The following is a 9,511-nucleotide window of genomic DNA, read 5'->3' as shown; positions in this document are numbered from 1 at the left end:
CGCAGCCTCACTCATACACAAAAGTCTGTGTTGTCAGGAGAAGCTGGAGTCCCTCCAAAACGTGCCCCACTGATTCAAAAGCCAGACACTTCTTTGTCAACAAAGGCATGGGGGCTAAAAGTCTGGAGGGCAAACTGCACTTGGCTCATTGGTAAGTCTTAATCACAGACCCTGTTTATTTGTTTCTTACTGACATTAATGTGAAATACCAGCAATTTTGCTTCCAAGACAGAATCCATTGACTTAATTTTTTCACTTACTTTTTTTTCAGTTGTGCAATCAGAAATTCATTCATATGAGGAAAAGGCAGTTATTACCTATGGAAAAACGCCAGAGAAAGCAGTGGTCAGACTGATTGCTTTTTGGCAAAGGCTGAACTCAAGATTTACCAAGGGAAGCCCATGTAAGTGTGACCTGAGGGGAAGTTACAAGTGCCAGAGCATTGCTGAGCCTGGAAACTGGAATTTCAGTTACCTTGTATTTCAGAGTAAATTATACACATGCAAATGCAAGGATGACGTATCACCATGTTGCTAAAACGGTGATTTCTAAAACAGCTTTACTCTTATTTCTGAAGCAGTAAGGGAAAAAAAGAGAGACAACAGACAGCAAGTAATTTACCTTTTGGGGAAAGAATCTTGAGCCAGTGTTAGTTAAAATCTTCCGGATCTCTGGCCTGGATTCAGCTACCTGGGGGCATAACAAAAGAGAAAGTGAAAGGTCACCTAGGTCAGGTGTTTCCCAGGATGGAATTTAAAAGCAGCTGCCTTATCCTGTCTGCTCTTTAGTCCCCAGGCTTAGATCAAACTTGCTGGCTCTAGATTTAAAAGCATCTTCAGAATACCAGGGTGCTCACATTTAGCCCCCTCTTTGCTTCCTTCTCTCTATCATTTCCTGTGTTCTTTGTGTACGCATCTGTTCCCTCATTTGATTGCAATCACATTTGAAGGCAGAGGCTGTGTCTTACTCACTGTATCTTCTTTCTTCAACTCTGTTATCTGTATAAGTGTTTTGCTTATAGATAACATATTTTTGTTTGTTAAACAAAAATATAGTTACAGGCAAATGCAAATTCTCCAATCTTTCAATTCTTACTGAGAAAATGATGGGAGATTGTTAGATTTGTGAAGTGATCGACTTCCTGTTTTTAATAGAGTGAGTAGTATATTTACACTTCAAGTACAAATAAAAGTTGCTTTAAACGATTTTGATATGTTTTTGTCTCTAAAAGAAGCAACAGCCCTATTGGGATACATATAAATCTAAGTGACTCTAGAAAGGGTCAATGGAAAGCGTTATTTTAAATAGGAGGTCAGCCTTAATGATAACTATCAATACCACAAATTTTCCATGTATTAGAAACTATGAATAAAATGCTCATCTTCATAGCTGCTGCTAATGTAGTTAGACTCATGAGGGAAAAAGTGTCTGTGAATGATGCCATCATGACATCATTTTTCTTTTTTTTGTCTTTCTTTTATCCCAGCTGACGGTACACTACACAAGCTCTTCTACAACTTGCCTTTTTTTTTGGCAGGTGGAGAGGGGGGAATCATTCCACGTTAGCTCAAGAAAATGCTTCTTTCTTTTTAAGGGTTGCATGGGAGCGTTCAAGTTAATAAGCTATTGTCTCAATTCTAGTCTCACCCTTTGGAATCTGCAGACCCCTTGGATCCTGCTAGCTCCCTGTTAGGTGTGCTAAGACAGACACTAAAGACAGGAATGCTCTCTTTTACTAGCTTTTCCTCTCTGCAGCCCCTTAACAATGACCTTTACCTCCATGGTGCCAGCTGGTTGCAGTCTCCTCATTCCCTTTCCTTCCGCCTCCCTTTTCTTTTTTTTTGGGCAGCCTCATTTTGTCCCCTCAGAGGCACCAGCACCACTAGGCAGTGACTCCTTCTCAGAGGTCTGACCAACTCCCATGAGGTGTCTCCAGCCAGCCTGGAGCTGTGCTCGAGTAACCTCAACATGTTCCCTCTGTTCTTCCAGACCCAGGGTACGAGCCGCTTCTTGGAATTACTATGCTCTCTTTCTCCATTTAGCTTCTTAAAGTTCTCCAACAGCTAACCAATAGCTCATATTAAGTTTTCTCTGTTGAAATGCTTCTGGTAGTTTCTGTTTTCCCTACCGCACCCTGACGGATATAGTGTGTACTTGACATCTGCTGGGTCAGAAAGCCCGAAGGAACAGAGCAGCCTGCACTGCCGTCTGGACCTGCTGCACCGCCTGTTCCTGCTCTGGTCCCTGGAGGAACCATCATGTATTTAACTAGTACCCTGCAGATGGACACTTAAGTTGCTTCCAACTTTTGTTACTATAAACAATGCAGTCAACAACATTAAATGAATTGGCTTTTCACATATGGGCATGTATATCTGTAAGATAACTTACAAAAGTGGAATTGCTGGGTGAAAAGCACTGCCAAATTGCCTTTTATAGAGGTTGGATCAGTTTAGTCTCTCACAGGCAATAAACAGAAATCTATTTGCATGAGAAACAGAGAAATCAAGAAAGGGAAGAGGGAGCCAGTTGTGACACCCTCATCTCACGGAATTCGATCCATCATTTGAGGAATTACTTTCTGGCCTAGACCCAATGGACTTCACTTTGAGTCCTTTGGAGAGAAGGAAGGCTAAAATACAAGTGGAAAAGCTCTGTAAGACACTTTGGTACTCATTCGATAGAGGGTAACACAAAAAATGTACGGAGGTGATTTGCCACAGATTCCCGCCAGGGCTGAGCAGCCCGAGGAGGTTCCATGCTGCGCCCATGGTAACTCAGGCCACAGTAAATGTTGGTGGCCAGCAAGAAGAGTGACACCTAGAGATGTGTGGCTATTGGAAGAAGTGGCAGTGCTGCTGGGCAAACTATATGTGGTAGCTGTAAGCACGTGTGAGACACTTCCTAGGGACTCTCCAGAACACTTGGGTGGAACTTTGTGGGGTACCGGGTCTGCTGCCTACAGTAGTGGAGAGAGTTAGGAGCTGGTAAAACACAGGCCACAAAACTCTCCTTTACCAACCTTGTCGCTTTTTTCATTTCTACATCTTTGGCTCATAAACTGAAGTAGGCTTTTCTTAAAAATAACAAAGTAAACTATTCTTCTTCCTTGAGTCCTTATAACACATCTCAGCAAACTCAGGTTGTGACTAAGTCATTTTTTACCATCTGCTGTTTGGTTTTCTTGTCACTTGTTCCCTGCTCAGCAGAGCTCGACTATAGTTATCACTGCCCTTGTTTGGCAGACAGGCTACATTCCACATACTTACTTTTACTGATTTCACCTTAGCATTATGTGGTAACAAAGCTTTGTGTACAACCAGATCTGTGTCTTTCCTATCCTGTAAGATCTGGGCTGCTTTCCTGCAGAGGACTTTTGTTTTATGTTCCACTGTGTCTTGTTTGTGCCATTCTTAATTTACACGACAGAGATGCTGTCATCATCAATTAACATTTATCAAGGGCCCTCTGGATGCATGGCTGAATCGGGACTAATTTAATATTCTCTTTGTTTCATATATCAGGTGGCTCCTTCAAATGAAATTTTAAGTATCTCAGTGATGATGAAGAAGAACAGAGACATCAATTAGGATTCAGAAGACAAGCCTCTGCAGAAAGGATTAAAATTAATATTTGAAAGTTTAAAAGAGGGTATCCTTTTCCTCAGTCAACAAATGACAAAAGTAAAATGAAACTGCATTCATTGTTCTGGAAAAAGCCTGGCAGCATTCCATTCAGACATCTGCCCTTTGCTTGTTCCCTTTTCCTCTTTACTTATTTCAGTTCTTCTAAACTTCAAGGCTAAGTCTGAATATTTCTTCCTGAGGCTTTTTCTAAACATCTCTGCCCTTGGGGATGACTCCTTCCTCCAATTCGTATATCATTTATATACAAATATAAATATAATTTCTCATTTATATACGAATATAATTTCTCATTTGGAAATTCAGCACATGATACATTGTACAATAGTACTGAATAAATATATGTTCATTCTCCCCAAGCATATTAGAGAACTATCTGGACAATTTATGACTTTTCCATCGCCAGGGTCACAGTGTTCTGTCAACGGTAGGATCTCAAGAAATTCTGATGATGGCAAAAATCTGTAAAAATCAAGTGGAATTTTATTTTTTAAAAAGGGTGAGAGGAGAGACAAGGCTGAAGCTTTGGAAGCTGAGACTCACAAGCATCATTAACGAATGCTTCCTAATCTAGGAGCTACATGTACAACTTTTTGGGCGGAGGCGGGGGGAGGGGGGGTTTGTGGGAGGCGAGAACATCACTGGGAAGTCAGCAGTTTGTCTTTCAAGATTCAGTAAAAAAAAAAGGTTTTTTGGCCTGCCTAAGCCATATTTATTTTCTGGCCTCTCCCTTTTGACGTGACAGTAAATAATGTAGCACGGTTGTCGGTGGCAGGAATTGATATTCGAAAGAACAGACCTGAATATTTTCATTTTATACAAAGAAACATTCCGTTCTGTCATACATGTTGGAACTAAAAACACACCTTCCTGTTTTATGACGTCAAGAACCTGGTTCCAGCGAGGCCGGCGACTCACGAATCCCAGCAGCACGCAAACCCATTGTTACGCAGGATCCGACAAAGCAGACGCCGTCGAGCTCTCCTCAGGACGAAGCTCCCGCGGGGCCCCGCCCACTCCGGGCCCGGGAGCCTCATTGGCCGGCCTTCCGCCCGCCATCTCTATCAATCCCCGGGATTTGGCTGGGGAGGCGGGCCTTCTCCTTTCCAGCACTGATTGGTCGAATCTTAACGACGGTACGAGGCTCTCCGAGTCTCTATTGGTTTTTAGGCTTCAGAATGGGCGGGGAAAGGCAGAGCGACACGGCTCAAGGAGGCAAGCGCGGAGTGCGCCGGCGCGTAGTCGGGGACGCCGGGCCGAGGCTTTTGCTAGGGAACCTACTGTTGTCGCCCCGCCCCCTCCGGGCTTTTTGTCCCGTTAACTGTCGGAGTGGCTGGGGCTCCAGCGCCGGGCGACATGCCGGTGCGCTTCAAGGTGAGGCCGGGGTCCCCGGGGGCCGAAGCCTGATGGGGGGAGCTGGGACAAGGCGGGTGCAGGGCGCCGGAGCCTCACTGGCTTTCTGGGCCGCGCCCCTCGGCCCTGCTGAGCCTGTCAGCTCCCGATCTTGCCTGTCACCATCCTAGAGGATGCTGCTCTTTTTCTCTTACCTAGCCCCCCTCTCCGTTCACACTCACTTCCGAGTTGCCGAGTGGAATAGTTAGATGGTTTGAGGTGGATTTATTTGTGGGGGGGGGGGCGGGGAGAGCTCAGAGGCGTGTAGATGGAGGGCACTTTATAATGGGAACTACGGCAGCTTCAGATTGGGACACCTGTGGACCCCATCACAGCTTAGCATTTAACACCCCTTCCCTTTAAAACTTTAAAGTGTGTTATGTCTTTTAAAGGCTTGAGAAATGGGACCCTGACAAGATAAAGACAGGGTATAAGAAATACACATTCTTCATAATTGTGCATTTGTTTAAGGTTTGTTAATAGTTCCAGGTAGCTGGTAGCTGTCATGGTCAAGCACCCTTCAACATAACAGTTGACCACAGTGTTCCACAAGCCCTGACTGTCTTCTTTTATCTTGAGGGTTTGCATCCAGAATGGGAGGAAATTTGTCTTTTCTTGGTTGACTTTACAAAACTTCAAAAGGGATTAGGCATACTATATTATATTGTGTACTTGGTGAGAACTTCGTTAGTTAAGATAATTATAGTGATGAGGATTTAGATTGCCACCCATTATCAGACAAGGCCTCAGGCTTTGGAATCAGACAACCAGCAAAAGGGTAGCCGCTCTGAGCCTCAGAATCCTTGTAACATCTGTCTCAAGTGGTTGTGAGGATTAAAGGATATAACACTATGAACTGGTTAGCACAGGGCTGGGTCAATGTTGGGAGCTATTATTAAGGACCTCTTCTATGTTTAATTATCAGTCTTAAGTCTTTCAACTCTTTTTAGAGGTTCAGAAATGATTTTTACTGATGTCTACTTTAAAACAACTTTCATTAATTACATTTTACTCAAATTGTACTTTGCATTACAGGGGTTGAGTGAATACCAGAGAAACTTTCTGTGGAAAAAGTCATATTTGTCAGAGTCTTGTAATTCCTCAGTGGGGAGGAGGTACCCATGGGCTGGACTTAGATCAGATCAATTAGGTAAGTTGCACAGCTAGTAGTCATTATAACTTGAATAAACCTCGGGGTTAAGTTTGCAAAATGATTTATTAAAAATTTGTGAAGCATTGTTCAGTTGGCCTGGTTGACTTACTCGTTTGTTTAACAAATATTTATTGAGGGTTTACTGTAGGCCATGACTATTCCCCTCTTTTAGGGATATAACTTTGAACCAGACAAAGACCCTTAACTGTGGGGAAAACAGTAAACAAGTAACTCAATAAATAAACCAGGGGATTTCAGGTTGTTATATAAAATTGTAGGCTGGCGTGATAGATAACTGGAAGGAGGGTTGGGTTGGAGGGAATACACTTTAGAATCAGTGGTCAGGAAAGGCTTATTTGAAGTGATATTGGAGCTGAGACATGAAAGCTGAGAGTGGACAAGCGTGGGGAGGGGTACTCCCAAGGTCTTGAGGAATGGAAGCTTAGATAGATTAAGCAGTTTGCCCAAGGTTCACAGCTCATAAGTGACAGAACCATGATTTGAAATCAAGTCTGTGTTGTTCAAAGCCTGTGCGTTCAGAGGCCATGTTCTTGTCATCACACATGCTTCCTCCCTGTATCTCAGGGAAGTTAGAACCCTCGGCCAAGGTTTCCCAGAGTGTGGTAGAGGGGGAAAGAGACAGACTGATTCCATTCAACCTGCTTGCTTAATCCTCCCTCACTAGAACATAAGATCTCTAAGAGCAGGGCTCTGTCTGTCTGTCTTCACCACCTTGTTCCTGCCTAGTACATGGCACAGGGCCTTGGCATACTCTGGAGTTTATTAAACTTCATTTTTGAATGAATGAATAAACCTGGGTTTGGATCCACATTTGCTGTGTGACTTCGGGCAAATTGGGCCTGTTTCACCAAGTGGGACTTGGGAAACCCATTGCACAGGATTCCTAGGAGGGATGACGTGAGATGTTCCTGTTAAGGGCTAGGTGCATATATACAGATGAGTGCTTGGTGCCCAACCTGTGACATGTGTGAGAGTGCCAGATGTGTAGTATAGAAGTTCCTCCAACCTTAGATGTTTGAAGCCAGGAAAAGAAAGACTTAAACGTGGGGTGGCAAGCCTGGGAAATTAGTAAAATGAGAGTGTTTCCAGGATTAGGATTGGAGAACAAAGGGAAGAGTGCACGAGAGTGGGTGGTTCTTTTAGGATTCCTCTGAATTGTCAGGATCCTTTGCCCAGAGCCTGGCTTCAAAGACTGGGTGTCACTGCATCTTGGGCAGGGTGGTGCTCATAATCCTCTCCGAATGACCAGAAATTCCACAGATTCGAGGCTCCATTAGATTAAGAATCCCAACATAAATCTCTCAAAATGTAGCTAGCCCACTGAGGGCCTTGAGGGATATTATGACACGGGGCATTGGTTAACCACATAGTTGCCCCCATGTAACATTTTAGCTTAGATCAGCTACATATGAGGGTAGGGGTGATGAAATGAGACCGCGGGAGCAGAGCCACTTTGGAGTATGGTACCTTGTGAGGAAGGAATGGTCTAGGGGGAGGCCTGTTAACAGGGAGGTAAGGGGGAGGGGCAGAGTGAGAACTCCATGTCGCTCAGAAAGGGAGGTGGGGGCCAGGAAAGAAGAGCAGCGGTGTTACCGAAGGCTGGCTGGGCGTTCTGTGCTTATTTTTCCTCATAGTGTATTTTCCACGGTGCTAGGAGACAAGGGTGGACCACTGGAGAATCTTCCCTTTTCATTTTGCTCTTCTTCCACCAGCCCTGCTCTGTGTTAAAGAGAGAAGTCTAGGGCAGTGGTCTTCAAGCTTTTGTGCTTTCATACCCGCTAAAAGAATTTAGAAAGTCTTATCTCTCTTCACATTTTAAAGTTGATATTTAATTTCTTTTTTATCAAAAGTATAATGAATAGTTTCAAAGGATATGATTTCTAGCATATTGAATATTGTGTATATGTTTTACATGTCTTTTCTTAAAATTTTGGAGCTAGCAATTGAGCTCAATTTATGGTAAATGTTCATCATTTAATTGGTAAAGTCAGTCCTCACTAGAAAACTAATCATGTAAATTAGAATTATTTTCTGTGAGAAAAAAGTCTGACTTTATTTTTTGGTCCACATAAATGCGTTAATATGCATATATGCATTTCACATAATGACTGTCTTACACCTGAATTTTAATTCTAAGATAGGTAGATAGAAAAGGTGTTGTGTTGGATAAAATAAGGCACTGTTCTTTTGTTATTTCTAATCTCTGCCTTTGTTGCTTTGCTGTCAAATACTCTTCCTCAGGAGTTGTGCTTGCCTGAATTGTTCCTTTGTTTGTCCTCCCCACCTATGACAATTTTTTTATTCCATAGCGTGGTTGAGAGGCGTGTCCTTCTTGTATGAAGTGGGAAGAGGGTGATTATGAAGGGAGTGATGAGAAAGGAAACTACAGATGGCAGATGCAGCCCTTAGGCTGTCAGGAAGTAACACATATGGAAGTTAGGATCTGGAAAGTGATTCCCTTAAGCTGCCCATTTCTGCTCCCGCCCCCCACAGAATGTCTTTCTGTGCCTCCAGATATATATACACCCAGTTTGAAGACCACGGTCTAGGGGAGACTTGTAAGGATGAGGACCCTGGGTTTGATGGCCAGAACATCCATGATAGAGGCTAAAGGGCTCTGGTTTTACCTAATGCCAGGTTTTCTGTCTACCTTCCCTTCTCTTCCAGTCTTAATCTTTCTTCTCCACCCCACCCTGTACTGTCTTCTTTCTTTTTAAAGAATGGCTCCAAACTAGGGCAGTATCTCAGTGACTGTCATTCCACAGAGCTCCTCTTACCTGGGTAGAAGGTTAAGTTTTTTGGACATTTGCTTGCCAGACAGAAATATAGAGAAATAGTATCTTCGCTCTTGTCAAAAGGGTTCATTCTCTTTACTTCTCAGGAACTCAAGGCAAATGTAGAACTAAGATCCAGCATAATGACATCTCACCCCTTCTCATCTTGGTCTGCTGTACATAAGAGAAGCTTTGTGAAAAGTTCCAAATTTTGACAGCACCAGGGCCCATTGTTCTGTAAAGTAGCACAGGAAGGTAATTAGAAACGGAGGCAGCACATTCCACCTGGCTTGCCAGCTCCATCACGTTGCGATTCTAGCCACTTGTGTTAGGATAACTCGAACATTGTGACCCCAATTTAAAAATTATGGTCAAACTTTTAATATTTCTTTAAAGCAAAATTAAAGATATTATGTTGAAAAACTGTACTTTTTTTAATCCTGTAACTGGAAGGATATTGTGTATCTCAACTGAATTTTAAATTCCATTTCTCCTCTCATACATGTGATTAAAAGTTGTCTTTGTAG

At 43.1% G+C, this 9,511-nt stretch overlaps 1 protein-coding gene and 1 long non-coding RNA gene across 4 annotated transcripts in view; one reads left to right on the top strand and one right to left on the bottom strand.

Annotated features, from left to right (window-relative positions):
* Nucleotides 1-261: 261 nt before the first annotated feature.
* Nucleotides 262-4,596, bottom strand: LOC132372607 (uncharacterized). Its single transcript, XR_009505212.1, has 3 exons — nt 4,511-4,596; nt 622-690; nt 262-317 (listed from the first exon to the last, which is right to left on the bottom strand). It is a non-coding gene; the product is annotated as an uncharacterized LOC132372607 (long non-coding RNA).
* A 304-nt stretch (nt 4,597-4,900) lies between these two features.
* The window catches only part of MDM1 (Mdm1 nuclear protein), a 28,486-nt gene continuing 23,875 nt past the window's right edge, over nt 4,901-9,511 (top strand). For 2 of the 3 annotated variants that reach the window (XM_059934683.1, XM_059934682.1), the window contains exons 1-2: nt 4,901-5,018; nt 6,072-6,186. In XM_059934683.1, the coding sequence (XP_059790666.1) occupies nt 5,001-5,018; nt 6,072-6,186 (133 nt within the window). In that variant the 5' untranslated portion in view covers nt 4,901-5,000. Of the gene's footprint in view, nt 5,019-6,071; nt 6,187-9,091; nt 9,169-9,511 lie in introns of those variants that run through there. The other variant, XM_059934684.1, reaches the window with a different exon arrangement.

This window comes from Balaenoptera ricei, chromosome 10 (assembly GCF_028023285.1).
Source record: "Balaenoptera ricei isolate mBalRic1 chromosome 10, mBalRic1.hap2, whole genome shotgun sequence".
Taxonomy (NCBI): domain Eukaryota; kingdom Metazoa; phylum Chordata; class Mammalia; order Artiodactyla; family Balaenopteridae; genus Balaenoptera; species Balaenoptera ricei.
Note: the sequence above shows the minus strand (reverse complement) of the source record. Positions and strands in the feature narration are given on the sequence as shown.